This window comes from Gekko japonicus, unplaced genomic scaffold, assembly GCF_001447785.1.
Source record: "Gekko japonicus isolate JY-2015 unplaced genomic scaffold, Gekko_japonicus_V1.1 scaffold5944, whole genome shotgun sequence".
NCBI lineage: Eukaryota > Metazoa > Chordata > Lepidosauria > Squamata > Gekkonidae > Gekko > Gekko japonicus.
Genome location: NW_015169963.1, coordinates 8,977 through 23,493, shown reverse-complemented (window position 1 = coordinate 23,493; position 14,517 = coordinate 8,977). Strand labels below are relative to the sequence as shown.

Here is a 14,517-nt window from a genome sequence, read left to right as displayed (position 1 = left end):
CAATAGCTAGCAATCCAAAAGAGTCCAGTGGAGCCTGAGCGGTGGGTGTTGCCTTCCGGTGAGGTTAGGGGGTGTGGCCTATGCAAATGAGTTATGCTAATGGGTTATGCTAATGAGCTCCTGCACCTCTTTTCCTACGAAATGACCCCTGAGTGGGAGCCCTCGTTCCCTACGGCCCGGCCGCTACAGGAGCCCAGCCAATGTGAGGACCGGCCCGGGGCCCGAGTTGGGGGTCTGCCCCTACCTGGCTGTGCAGGGCGTCTTCCGGTCCAGGCTTATCTTTTTGGTGCTTGGCATTCATGCACACGTTCAGCAGCGATTCTCTCACGCCAGCCACCGCCAAGGCACCCAGCACGTTCAGCCACAGCCACCGGGGCGCCATCTCTCCGCCTACAAGAAAGGGCAGAGCGGCAGAAACTGAGCCCCTGCAGGACTTTCTCCCGGCTTGTCAGATTAAGGCACGGAGGACTGAAAGGCAGAAAAAGAGGAGAGAGAAGTAGATTGGATTTATACCCCGCCCTCCATTACCCAAAGGAGTCTCAGAGCGGCTGACAAACTCCTTTCCCTTCCCCTCCCCACAACAGACACCCTGTGAGGTCGGTGGGGCTGAGAGAGCTCTGACAGAAACTGCTCTTTTTCAAGGACAGCTCTGACAGAACTGTGGCTTGCCCAAGGTCACCCAGCCAGGTGCAAGTGGAGGAGTGGGGGAAATCAAACCCGGTTCACTCAGATTAGAGTCCGTGCTCTTAGAAGAAGATATTGGATTAATACCCCTCCCTTCACTACCCAAATGAGTCTCAGAGCGGCTTACAAACTCCTTTCCCTTCCCCTCCCCACAACAGACACCCTGTGAGGTCGGTGGGGCTGAGAGAGCTCTGACAGAAACTGCTCTTTTTCAAGGACAGCTCTGACAGAACTGTGGCTTGCCCAAGGTCACCCAGCCAGGTGCAAGTGGAGGAGTGGGGGAAATCAAACCCGGTTCACTCAGATTAGAGTCCGTGCTCTTAGAAGAAGATATTGGATTAATACCCCTCCCTTCACTACCCAAATGAGTCTCAGAGCGGCTTACAAACTCCTTTCCCTTCCCCTCCCCACAACAGACACCCTGTGAGGTCGGTGGGGCTGAGAGAGCTCTGACAGAAACTGCTCTTTTTCAAGGACAGCTCTGACAGAACTGTGGCTTGCCCAAGGTCACCCAGCCAGGTGCAAGTGGAGGAGTGGGGGAAATCAAACCCGGTTCACTCAGATTAGAGTCCGTGCTCTTAGAAGAAGATATTGGATTAATACCCCTCCCTTCACTACCCAAATGAGTCTCAGAGCGGCTTACAAACTCCTTTCCCTTCCCCTCCCCACAACAGACACCCTGTGAGGTAGGTGGGGCTGAGAGAGCTCTGACAGAAACTGCTCTTTTTCAAGGACAGCTCTGACAGAACTGTGGCTTGCCCAAGGTCACCCAGCCAGGTGCAAGCGGAGGAGTGGGGAATCAAACCCGGTTCTCCCAGATTAGAGTCCGCCACTCTTAATCACAACACCAAACTGAACTGAGCACCATGATGCGTGGCTCTGACTCCCAAAGGAGAACACAGGTGCTGCTTCTCGCCATACGCACGCTCTGCCGGGAACCCATTTCAAAGACGGGATCGCCAGCAGGACAAAACACCAAGTCTGCTCCTTATGGGGTTTAAGATTAAAGGTAAAGGTCAAGGTTTCCCTTGCTCGAAAGCCAGTCGAGTCCGACTCTAGGGTTGCGGTGCTCATCTCCGTTTCCAAGCCGAAGAGCCAGCGCTGTCCGCAGATGTTTCCGTGGCCATGTGGCTGGCATGACTAAACGCCAAGGCGCATGGAATGCCGTTACCTTCCCACCTAAGCGGTACCTATTCATCTACTTGCAATTTCTAGCTTCCGAACTGCTAGGTTGGCAGGAGTTGGAACTAGAGATGGGAGCTCACTCCGTCATGCGGCGCACTCGGATCTCGAACTGCCGAACTACCGACCTTCCGGTCTGCAGCTTGGCGTCTTAACTTCTGAGCCACTGCTCACCCCTTATGGGGTTTACCGCAGGCCAAACAGGATCACATTTCTCTAGCCACTGCGTAACACGGGTGGCCTGGAGAAAAATCGCTTCCTGGCCAGTGTTCCCTCTAAGCTGAGCTAGCGTGAGCTAGCTCACAGTTCTTTAGCCTCCGACTCACACCTTTTTGCCTGCGCTCAGGAAGGACGGCTCCAGAGCAAACCGGTTGGTGCAGCAGGCAGATTGCTCATTCACAACTTTAATGCCAGGAGCTCACAAAGTAGTATTTTTGCTCACAAGACTCCAAAGCTTAGAGGGAGCGTTGGACCTGACCCTTTTTCACTTTGTCAGGCCGGGCCATGTGTGCTGTAAAATGTAATGCCAGGTACAGGAGAGAAAAACTGTATAAAGGATATAGGCAAATCCAATTCACATTACCCCAAAAACGAATGCAATTGATTCCTAGGAGTTAAAGCAATTGATTTACTGGGGAACCCACAGAAGCCTAATAAATGTATTTAATCATATGCCAGAGTAGTTTTTTCTCCCCAAGGAATACTATAAAAGGGGAGGGGGTATTTTACATTTCCATACAAATTAGATTCTTTTTGTATAATATATAGCCCTTTTCAGAGAGGAAATAAGGTAGTTGGCCGGCACCTTCCTCCACACGCCCAGCCTCAGCCACCGAGCACGGCTACGGTCCCGTCTCTTGTTCTTCGTTTCCTCTCTCCCCCCCCCGCCTCATTATACCTCGAGGGATCTCAAGGAGGTAGACTGGAACCCCCCCCGCCACCGCCTCGTCCTCACTACCAACAACAACCCTGCGAGGTGGTCCAGGCTGAGTGACCTGCCCCAGGTGACCCAGACGACAGGTTCATGGCTCAGGAGGAGGGGTTTTTTTTGGAACCTGAGTCTCCCGGATCCCCTCTTCCATTTCCCACAGAAGCGGCAGGGCTGAGGGGAAGGCCTGACGGAGTCACTGTTTCCGAAACCTCCAAGGGGTGCTTTTCCCTTTGTGGGCTGAGAAGAAGAAGAGAAGACGAAGAGAATGGATTTATACCCCGCCCTTCACTACCTGGAGGAGGAAGAAGAAGAGAAGAGGTTGAATTTATACCCCGCCCTTCACTCAGAGTCTTAGAGCGGCTGACAAACTCCTTCCCCTTCCCCTCCCCACAACAGACACCCTGTGAGGTGTGTGGGGCTGAGAGAGCTCTGGCAGAAACTGCTCTTGTTCAAGAACAGCTGCGCCGGAACTATGGCTTGCCCAAGGTCATCTAGGAGCTGCAAGTGGAGGAGTGGGGAACCAAACCTGGTTCTCCCAGATTAGAGTCCGTGCACTTAGAAGAAGAAGAAGAGGTTGGATTTTTACCCCACCCTTCACTACCCAAAGGTGTCTCAGAGCGGCTTCCAAACTCCTTTCCCTTCCCCTCCCCACAACAGACACCCTGTGAGGTCGGTGGGGCTGAGAGAGCTCTGACAGAAACTGCTCTTGTTCAAGGACAGCTCTGGCAGAACTATGGCTTGCCCAAGGTCATCCAGCAGCTGCAAGTGGAGGAGTGGGGAATCAGACCCGGTTCTCCCAGATTAGCCTTGCAATCTCCTTCCCCTTCCCCTCCGCACAACAGACACCCTGTGAGGCAGGTGGAGCTGAGAGAGCTCTCTCGAGGACTGCCCTTGAGAGAGCAGCTCGGAGAGAACTTGTGACTGACCCAAGGTCACACCAGTAGCTGCATGTGGAGGAGGAGCGGGGAATCAAACCCGGTTCTTCCAGATTAGAGCCCCCACTCCTAACCAAGACACCAAACAGGTATGGGGGAGAAGCGGGGTCACCCCCCCCCACAACGCTCCCCGACACTCACTCCGCCTCCCGGCTCGGTGGCTGTTCAGACCTGCAGCAGAGACAGCGGCCCCCCTTTCCCCCTTCGCTCCTCCACTCGCTTCGGGAGGCCGGGAAGTCTTTGCCTTCAGAGCGGCACCCGCAAGGCAGCCCAGTTGCCTCCCAATCCAGGCACCGTCCCTCCTCCTCCTCCTCCTCCTCTCTCCCGCCAGGCCCCAGGCCCGTCCCTTCATCTCTTTCTCCGCCTTCTCTTCCACACACACACCATTTTGCCTCCTAATCTTGCCCCCCCCCAGCCATCTCCTTTCTGTTTCTTGACACCTTCAACGGCATACACCTCACCGCCTATGCCTGCCCACTCACAGCCTCCTGCATTCCTTCCGCTGCAACACCTGCTTGCAGGCTGGATAAAAGCCCTTGGGGGGGGGGCGATTGGAAGCCCCCGCCCTGGGAAGTCCACCCCGCAAAGCAGCCCTTTTTCTCCAGGGGAGCTGATCGCAGTTGTCCGGAGATCAGCTGGAATTCTGGGAGATCTCCAGGGCCCACCTGGAAACTGGCAACCCTCCTTCACCCCAAGGATCCTTGCTGTCATCCAGCCGGCCTCACGCTCCAACCGCTGGAGAGAGAGCCCCCAGGTCAGCGGGAACCTCCTAAATAAGGCTCCCTCTGAGCTGTGGTGTCTTGCGAGCAAAAATTCTACTCTGTGAGCTCCCGGCATTAAAGTTGTGAGTGGGTGATTCGGCTGCTGCATAAATAAGTTTGCTCTGGAGCCCTCCTTCCTGAGCTGAGGCAAAGGTGTGTGAGCCGGAGGCTAAAAAACTGTGCACTAGCTCACACTCACTCAGCTTAGAGGGAACACTGCTCTGGAGCCCTCCTTCCTGAGCTAAGACAAAACTGTGTGAGCTGGAGGCTAAAAAACTGTGAGCCAGCTCACACTAACTCAGCTTAGAGGGAACACTGCTCTGGAGCCCTCTTTCCTGGGCCAAGACAAAAATGTGTGAGCCGGAGACTAAAGGACTGTGAGCTAGCTCACATTACTTCAGCTTGAAGGGAGCAGTGCTCTGGAGCCTTCCTTCCTGAGACAAGACAAAAATGTGTGAGCCGGAGGCTAAAAAACGGTGAGCTGGCTCACACTCACTCAGCTTAGAGGGAACACTGCTCTGGAGCCCTCCTTCCTGAGCCGAGACAAAAATCTGTGAGCCGGGGGCTAAAAAACTGTGAGCCAGCTCACACTCACTCAGCTTAGAGGGAACACTGCTCTGGAGCCCTCCTTCCTAAGCCGAGACAAAAATCTGTGAGCCGGGGGCTAAAAAACTGTGAGCTGGCTCACACTCACTCAGCTTAGAGGGAACACTGCTCTGGAGCCCTCCTTCCTAAGCCGAGACAAAAATCTGTGAGCCGGGGGCTAAAAAACGGTGAGCTGGCTCACACTAACTCAGCTTAGAGGGAAAACTGCTCTGGAGCCCTCCTTCCTGAGCCGAGACAAAAATCTGTGAGCCGGAGGCTAAAAGACTGTGAGCTTGCTCACACTCACTCAGCTTAGAGGGAACACTGCCTGGCAAGCCACACAAGCAGCCCTGGAGCTGAACACCCACAGACTTTGCATTCCACAGAAGCGAAGAGAACAGGCCCTGCTTGGCCATGAGATCTCCTTCCCTCCCATTACACGGCCCTCCCCAAACCTAGAACCTCCTCCCCGCCCCCCCCCGCCTGGGCAAGCCTGTGCTGCTCTACCCACCTGCACACCTGAGCAGTCCACCAGGAAGACAGAGAAGCACTTCGCCCCGCCCTGCTAAGTCCTTCCTCCAGGGCCCCTTTAAGACCCCTTGGTTGGGTGGCTGTTCTGGAAGCTAATGAGGACGAGCCAAGCTCGGTCGCTTTAAAGGGACTGCCTGGGAGACAGAGAGATCCTCCACCAAGGAGCCGGGTCCAAAGAGCAGCGGAGCGGCCTTCGCTCCGTCAGCGCAAGCAGTGTCCTCCCGGCACCCCCTCTGCGACGGACTTTTGCCTGCCGCCTGCCAAGCGTGTGCCCGCCGAGGCCTGCTTCTCCGTGGCTCCCAGACTCATCCAGCCAGGGCCCCTGCACCCGCTGGGGAGGTCCAGAGAGCCCAGAACCGGCATGCGGCCCCGGGAGGGGCTCGCTCACAAGTCAGGTTGCCACCTCCAGGTGGGGGCTGGAGATCTCCTGGAATGACAACCGACCTCCATGCATAGAATCACGGAGTCATAGACTGTTAGAGTTGGAAGGGACCTTGCAGGCCATCTAGTGCAACCCCCTGCACTCTGCAAGAGCAGAGTGCATAAATCACATCTTTATTTAAAGCATTTATTCCACTTCTCAAAGAGGATCTCCATGCATAGAATCATAGAGTCATAGACTGTTAGAGCTGGAAGGGACCTTGCAGGCAATGTTCCCTCTAAGCTATGGAGTCCTGTGAGCAAAAATTCTACTTTGTGAGCTACTGGCATTAAAGTTGTGAGCAGGTGATTTGGCTACTGCATAAATTAGTTTCTCCATGCATAGAATCATAGAGTCATAGACTGTTAAGAGTTGGAAGGGACCTTAAAGGTCATTTAGTCCAACCCTCTGCACTCTGCAGAGTGCATCAATCACATCTTTATTTAAAGCATTTATTCCACTTCTCAAAGAGGATCTCCATGCATAGAATCATAGAGTCATAGACTGTTAAGAGTTGGAAGGGACCTTAAAGGTCATTTAGTCCAACCCTCTGCACTCTGCAGAGTGCATCAATCACATCTTTATTTAAAGCATTTATTCCACTTCTCAAGGAGGAAATGACTGCTTTGGAAGATGGACTGCGTGGCCCGATACCCTGCAAAGGTCTCTCCCCCCTCCCTCAATAGGGTTGCCACCCTCCAGGTGGAACCTGGAGACAGGGGCAGATTAAGGCTCACTGGTGCCCTAAGCACTGACCAATCTTGGTGCCCCCCTCCTTTCCACACTGACCCCCAGTCCATTTTAGTTCTTGACCTGTCTGACGAGCTATACAATGCAGGTTGCAGCAATACAAAAAATTATTCATAGGACAACCAGTGTTCCCTCTAAGCTGAGTTAGTGTGAGCTGGCTCACAGTATTTCAGCCTCCAGCTCACAACTTTTTGTCTTCGCTCAGGAAGGAGGGCTCCAGAGGAAACTAATTTATGCAGCAGCCAAATCGCTCGCTCACGACTTTGAGGCCAGCAGCTCACAAAGTAGAATTTTGGCTCACAGGACCCCATAACTTAGAGGGACCGTTGATGATAACACAATATACTATACAAACTAAGCTTTTCACCCTTTTCCCAACTTTGTGGTGCCCCCTTTGGCCCTGGTGCCGTAAGCATGTGCCTAGTCTGCTTCATGGTTAATCTGCCCCTGCCTGGAGATTTCCCACTTTCATAGCTTATCTCCAGTTGACAGAGATCAGCTCCCCTGGAGGAGAAGAAGAAGAAGAAGAGATTGGATTTATACCCCGCCCTTCACTACCCAAAGGTGTCTCAGAGCGGCTCACAAAATCCTCTCCCTTCCCCTCCTCACCACAGACAGACACCCTGTGAGGTAGGTGGGGCTGAGAGAGCTCTTGACAGAAACTGCTCTTTCTCAAGGACAGCTCTTATCAGAACTATGGCTTGCCCAAGGTCATCCAGCCAGGTGCATGTGGAGGAGTGGGGAATCGAACCCCGTTCTCCCAGATTAGAGTCCAAACACTTAACCACTACACCAAACTGGCTCCCTACAATGGCTGCTTTGGAGGGCATTGTACCAGGCTGGCCTCCCCTCTCCCTCTCCCTCTCCCTCTCCCTCTCCCGGATCCACCCCCAAAGTCTCCAGGTATTTTCCAACACAGACCTGGAAACCCTCTCCCTCAACCCCACTCTTCTAGGCTTCGCCCTCAAATCCCCAGGTACCCAGCGCTGAAACCCTACTCACAAGCCCTGCTGTGTCCAAAGAGGTCTTCTCCCAAGTCACTTCACGATGAAATTCCAGCCTTAAATGGGTAGCCCCACCCCCTACAGGTGCATCTTAACCTGTCTTCTGGGATGTAGGTAGCAGTGAAAGCATGCCTAGGATCGGCAAATACTTAGGATCGGCTCATGTCTTCTCGTGCCCTTCTGTAGCATTCTGTGTTTCTGACGATCCAGTCATGAGCGAGCAGTCCCTTCGGTTTCCTCACTTGAAAACTGCCTGACTACGCTGGAGGAAAGCCAGAATAAAGCTTTACCAGATGGCTGGATTTATTTATTCTGGTTATTTATGCAAACATTTATAGCCCGCTCGACTGGCTTTCGAGCAAGGGAACCTTTACCTTTTTTCCTCTTGAACTTGAGAACATAAGAACATAAGAGACGCCAATGTTGGATCAGGTCAAAGGCCCATCCAGTCCAACACTCTGTGTCACACAGTGGCCAGAAATACCAGTGCCATTAGGAGGTCCAGCAGTGGGGCCAGGACACTAGAAGCCCTCCCACTGTTGACCCCCCCTCCAAAGCACCAAGAAGACAGAGCATCCCTTGCCCCAGACTGAGAGTTCCTATCTACAAATGTAAAAAACATAAAATCCTAAACAGAATGCTGATAAAACTTTAAAAACCAGATTTGAGCTTCAGTCCTCTGCTAAACCTCTGGTACTGCTATGATACTTTAATTTCTATAGCAATGAGCCTCTGTAGTCGAATCTTCAGTTCTGTTTCCCAGGAGGCTTCAGAACTCCGCTAAGTGCTGTGGCCTTTGGGTACCGAGATCTCTGTGCATGACCTTGGCCTCACATGACTTTTGCCTTTTGGAATCTTTATACATTTATCACATTCTAAACAGATAGAGGCTCTGAAGCTGAGCTTCCTGGGCCTCCCTTATCAACCTAGTTTCACCCTGACTTTCGTGACCCCAGAGATAGGAAGAAGGAGAGGAGGAGGAGGAGGAGGTGGAGATTGGATTTATACCCCACCGCCGAAGAATAGATTCTTTTGAACTATGGTGCTGGAGAAGACTCTTGAGAGTCCCTTGGACTGCAAGGAGATCAAATCAGTCAATCCTAAAAGAAATCAACCCGGACTGTTCCCTGGAAGGCCAGATAATGAAACTGAAGCTCAAATACTTTGGCCACCCAATGAGAAGGGAGCACTCCCTGGAGAAGACCCTGATGCTGGGAAAGATTGAAGGTCAAAGAAGACGGGGACGGCAAAGGATGAGATGGTTGGACAGTGTCATAGATGCAACAAACATGAAGTTGAGCCAACTTCAGAGGACGGTGGAAGACAGGAGGGCCTGGCGTGATCTGGTCCATGGGGTCGCAAAGAGTCAGACTCGACTGTGCGACTGAACAACTACCCAAAGGTGTCTCAGAGGGGCTTACAAACTCCTTTCCCTTCCCCTCTCCACAACAGACACCCTGTGAGGTAGGTGGGGCTGAGAGAGCTCTGGCAGAAACCGCTCTTTTTCAAGGACAGCTCTGATCAGAACTGTGGCTTGCCCAAGGTCATCCAGCAGCTGCAAGTGGAGGAGTGGAGAATCAAACTCGGACATGATAAATTACAAATCATGCATGTGAGACAGAAGGTAGAGAAGGCTGATGTTTTTAGCTGACGTTTTATTTCTCCTGCAGCTGATGAAGACACTGGTCCCGTTGGCTTTTTTGTCGGGTTGCCAGTCTCCAGGTGGCGGCTGGAGATTACAGCTGGTCTCCAGGTGACAGACATACATACAAATTCAATTTCTATACCGCTCCATCCCGAAGGCTCTGAGCGGTTTTACAAGGGCATATTACACTTTCCTAACTAGGGCCACACAATGTATATAGGGGAAGGTGAGTGCCTACCAGGCACCCTGCTAGCTTCTTGTTCACTCTTCTTCTTGCGGCTTCCTCAGGGTGGGTTCTGCCTCGTTGTGGCTCTGCAGCGGCTCCTTCCGGGGTAGTTCCCACAGTCCACGACTGCTCGACGACTGCTGCATTGGCCTCTGTCCGATTGGCTCCGGCCATGCTGTGTCGCTGCGTTGCTGCGGCTCTGGACCAATCCCCGGCTGGAACGCCTGCTGCCTGATGTCGACTCGCTGCCATATTCTTGCCGGATCGTCCCGCCGCCACCTGCCGCCAGCTCCACCGTTCTTCCTCTGCCGCTCTGCTTTGCTGCCACCACCTAGGGAGGTACCCATTTATCTACTTGCTCAGCTTTTGAACCGCTGAGTAGACATCGGTTCCCCTGGAGAAAATGGGCACTTTGGAAGGTGGACTCTATGGCATTACGCCCCGCTCAGGTCCCTTCCCTTCCCTTCCCTCCCCAAACCCCAAAATCTCCAAGTATTTCATGAACTGGAGCTGACAATTCCAGGCCTTTTGGCATCTGTTTTCTGGGTTCGACACATGGAAGACTCGGACCACGACGTGCGTTGAGACACATTTATTGTACTTCACACAGGAACTGCAAAACCAACTATATACACACCCACAGTCCCGTTGGAGGGTTTGAATTTCCCGCCAAGTTGCTATTGGTGAATGCTGGGGGAACCAGGATCCTGGGCTTTTATTGTTTAGAGGAGCTAAGCTCCCTACTGTAGCCGTGGACCCCTGGTGGTGGTCCGCGTACATAACAGGGGGATGGACTTCAGGTGTCCCTTTTTTACTATTTAGGGACTGCTGTCGCCCCCCCCCCCGGGTTGTCCTTACAAAAGGCGTATTCCCCCTCTGTCACATCTTTTGTGGCCTGAAGCACCCACTCAATTGCAGCCTGAAATAGACACGGGGGCAAACTGCATCCCTGTATTTTAAGAAAGGCTTTCGATAGGGGCACCAGGCAATGCCCCTCCCAGCCGTAAGGGCTTCCTAGAATATAAGGATAGACTCATGGAAGGGGCCGCCTCAGGCCATTGAGTCGTTTAACCCCCGGCTCGGTGCAGAATCAGCCTAAAGCATCCCGGACAAGTGTTCGTCCAGCTGCGGCTTGAAGACTGCTCTTCCTACAAAGAGAACCATGGATTCCATTGGAGACATGAGCTGTGCCTACACTATTGTGGAAATCTGGTTCCATTTTTCAGCAGCGTAACTGAGGAAGAATGTTTCGAGACGTCTGGCATACCTGGGAAGGGCGTCTTTCGGCTGCAGACGTTTCTTTGTTCTTCGGGACATCCTCTGCCTTGTTGGTGGACTTCGAGCTCCTTTGGACACTATTGCATGAAAGGATTCAGAGGAATCTCTCATTGTTTATTACCATTATTGTGACCATTGTCTTTGAACGGTGACCGCCAATTCTACTTTATTTATTGATTATTTTATTTATTTATTTATTTTATTTGCATTTTTACCCCGCCCTCCCCGCGAACGGGCTCAGCGCGGCTCACACAGGGGCATAAGCCCATACATAAAACAATATAAAACAGTAAAAACCATTAAATCACAACAGATAAAGTGATGTAATGCTACCATGTTTCAATAGACTTGTGTCTACTGGCAACTTGTGAAATTTATATATTTGTTGATGGTCTACCCTTGTGTTTTTGTTTCTTTATACTTCCTATAAAGAGGTCAAGGTGGTGAGCATGGCTGTCGCCTCGGTCCTCTTATCCCCACAACAACCCTGTGAGGTAGGTTAGACTGAGACAGAATGACTGGCCCAAAGTCACCTTTGTACACTTTAGAGAACATGGGAACACTGGAACCCAGGTCTCCACGCCCTACTCTAACTTCTACACCACACAATTCTACCTGGAGCAGACTTTGCGTTTTCCTACTTTGGCAACTTCCAAGCTGTGCTAAAAGACTGTAAACATTTCTTTCTTCTTTTTCTTGCAATAGATCTGGCAGTTCCTCGAGACATTTATTTCAGAGGCCTGTTCTAGACTGGTGACTGATTAACCCGCAATCGTATTAGAATCTGCAGAAATCTGCATTTCTGATTTGGAGGAAACTTGTGTCTTTGCCAGGCAGGATAGGTACACGACACAACTTCTCCCACACTCAGGTGAGGATGTTTTTATGGATGGGGCAGATTCTGAGAGCAGAAAGGACTTTGCCTGCAGCGTGACCTGTGCTGCAAAAGAGGACTTACAGCGCAATCCTAAACAGACTTTCACAGTTATAAACCCACTGAAGTCAACGGGCTTAGAAGGCTGTAACTCTACATAGCACTGCACTGTTGGGCCACAATCCAGGCATAAGGGGCTGCCTCACCTGTCCCTTTACCAGAGGCCCACTGGGATATTCTTTACCAGGTGATGTTCTTTACTTCTCTGTCATGAGAAGCCTCAGGTGCCGTCTCCACACAGGAAATTTCTATTAAAGGGACAGGATATTTTTCTTTCCAGCCTCTCCACAGCCCTACTCCCAGGTAACACTGTTGGAAATGTGTGTGTTGCAAGGTCTAAACTCCGGTCATTATAGGGTTAGATGTCTGTTTACCTCGTGGCTTACAGTCTCCTTTCCCTTCCCCTCCCCAAAACACCCTGTGAGGTCGGTGGGGCTGAGAGAGCTCTGAGAGAAATGGCTTTTTCAAGAACAGCTCTTGTCAGAACTATGGCTTGCCCAAGGTCACCCAGCAGGTGCGAGTGGAGGAGTGGGGAATCAACCCCGACTCTCCCAGATTAGAGTTCGGGCACTTAACTACTACACCAAACCATAAACACTTCTTGAAATATATCAGGAGCAGGGAGTGAGAAAGGAAAAGGATTGCATTGGGGAGATGGTGGAGAAACTGAATAAATTCTTTGTGTGTTTTTGGTTGCGGGAAACGAGGAACATGTACCTATACCCTACCACACAACGTTGTTGTGAGGATAAAATGGAAGAAGAGAAGAGATTGGATTTATACCCGCCCTTCACTACCCAGAGGAGTCTCAGAGGAGTTCACAAACTCCTTCCCCTCCCCCTCCCCACAACAGACACCCTGTGAGGTCGTTGGGGCTGAGAGAGCTCTTGACAGAAACTGCTCTTTTCCAAGGACATCGCTGACAGAACTATGGCTTGCCCAAGGTCATCCAGTAGCTGCAAGTGCAGGAGTGGGGAATCAAACCCGGTTCTCCCAGATTAGAGTCCGAGCACTTAACCACTACACCAAACTGACTATTCCAGTAGCTTCGTCACTCCCACCAGGTTGCCAGAGGCTTACATGAGCATGCACAGAAACCACTGATGGGGGTGGGGGAGCAGCCCAAATAGGAGATTTGAACCGCAGAGGCAGATCAATTTTTATCGGAGAAGTTGCTGCAGTGTGAGAATTGAAAGACCCCGGCTGGCATGATTTATTCAGGTGGGAAGGAGCCGTGTTGGTCAGGAGCAACAGAAGAAAGTGTGAGTTGTGCACACAAAAGCTCATACTCAGAATAAAACTTTGTCCGTCTTAAAACGTCGAACTTTGTTCTCTCGCTTTACACAGACACTTTCGTACGCGAATATTTTAAGCATGCATCATTGCACTGATGCCGGCCACATGACCACGGAAACGTCTTCGGACAGCGCTGGCTCTTCGGCTTGGAAACGGAGATGAGCACCGCAACCCTAGAGTCGGACTCGACTGGCTTTCGAGCAAGGAAACCTTTACCTTTACATGGCACTGATTTTGAATTAACTATGTGCATCTTTTTAAAAAGAAGAAGCTAAAAGTAAAGGAAAATAAATGCAACCCCCTCCCTCCAAAATTCAAATCTATACCGCAAAGAAAAGCTATCCGGAACATGGCGCATCGCACTGCGCAAGCGCAACAAACGCCCATTTCCCGTCCTCACAGGAAAGGGGGGAGGAGGAGGAGGAGGAGGAGGAGGAATATTTCTTACGCATGCGCACTGGACACTTGACACTCTATGCCACTATAAATGGCCAGCCTGTTCCGTTGCGATCCGGAAGTGCTCGTTAAGGCAACGACGTTTCTGTGAATTGGCTTCTGGCGTATTTCTGTGGACTGCCGTCGAAGGCGTCTCGGAGGAAGCAACTGTTTTTGTTTTTTTTAAAATAATCCTCACAATCACTTCCGGGATCACCGGGTATTTCCGGAAGTTCGAATCGGCCCCGGCGTTTCCCGCGCTTCCGTCCGCAGGAGACAACCCAGACGCCACGTGACAGAGGTGGGCATGACCCGGATGTGTTTGTAGCAACCAGACCCCCCCATGGGTGCCCAGGGAGCCCCTCTCCCATTTTCTGTCTCCCCCCCTTGCATTTGAGTGGCCCCCCCGCCCCCAAGTGCCTCTTTGCTGCCTGGGTTACCAACTCCTGCTTGGGGAATTTCTGGAGATTGGGCGGAGGGGGCGGTGCTAGTGGGATTTGGGGAGGGGGCTCAGCAGAGGGGAGGGTGATGCTGTAGAGCCCCCTCACCGCCCTCCCAAAAAGTGCAATTTCCTCCAGGGGCGACTGAGCTCCATTGCCTGGAGGTCGGTTGCAATTCCGGGAGATCTCCAGGCCCCGCCTGGAGGCTGGCAACCCCCTCGGGTGACACGCCCCCCACCCCTTTCCTTCGCAGGCAGGCAGGCAGGCATGGCCACCCTCTTCCCCTCCCTCTTCCCCAGAGTCACGGAGGCGCTCTGGTTCAACCTGGACCGGCCCTGCGTGGACGAGAACGAGCTGCAGCAGCAGGAGCAGCAGCACCAGGCCTGGGTGAGCCTCGCTGGGGGCGTGTGTGTGGGTGGGTGCGGGGAAGAGGAGGGGGGGCAGAGCCTGGAGGAGGGTGGGGCTGGGTGGGTGCGTGG

The 14,517-nt window shown here is 52.3% G+C and overlaps 2 protein-coding genes across 2 annotated transcripts in view; one reads left to right on the top strand and one right to left on the bottom strand.

Annotated features, from left to right (window-relative positions):
- The window catches only part of LOC107115797 (folate receptor alpha-like), a 19,149-nt gene extending 15,137 nt beyond the window's left edge, over positions 1 to 4,012 (bottom strand). The window contains exons 1-2 of the mRNA XM_015417556.1: positions 3,874 to 4,012; positions 245 to 390 (exon numbers count right to left, since the gene is read on the bottom strand). Of these exons, the coding sequence (XP_015273042.1) occupies positions 245 to 382 (138 nt within the window). The 5' untranslated portion in view covers positions 383 to 390; positions 3,874 to 4,012. The remainder of the gene's footprint in view (positions 1 to 244; positions 391 to 3,873) is intronic.
- A 9,674-nt stretch (positions 4,013 to 13,686) lies between these two features.
- The window catches only part of ANAPC15 (anaphase promoting complex subunit 15), a gene marked incomplete at its 3' end in the record, with an annotated part of 4,134 nt that continues 3,303 nt past the window's right edge, over positions 13,687 to 14,517 (top strand). Inside the window, exons 1-2 of the mRNA XM_015417555.1 lie at positions 13,687 to 13,899; positions 14,292 to 14,425. Of these exons, the coding sequence (XP_015273041.1) occupies positions 14,306 to 14,425 (120 nt within the window). The remainder of the gene's footprint in view (positions 13,900 to 14,291; positions 14,426 to 14,517) is intronic.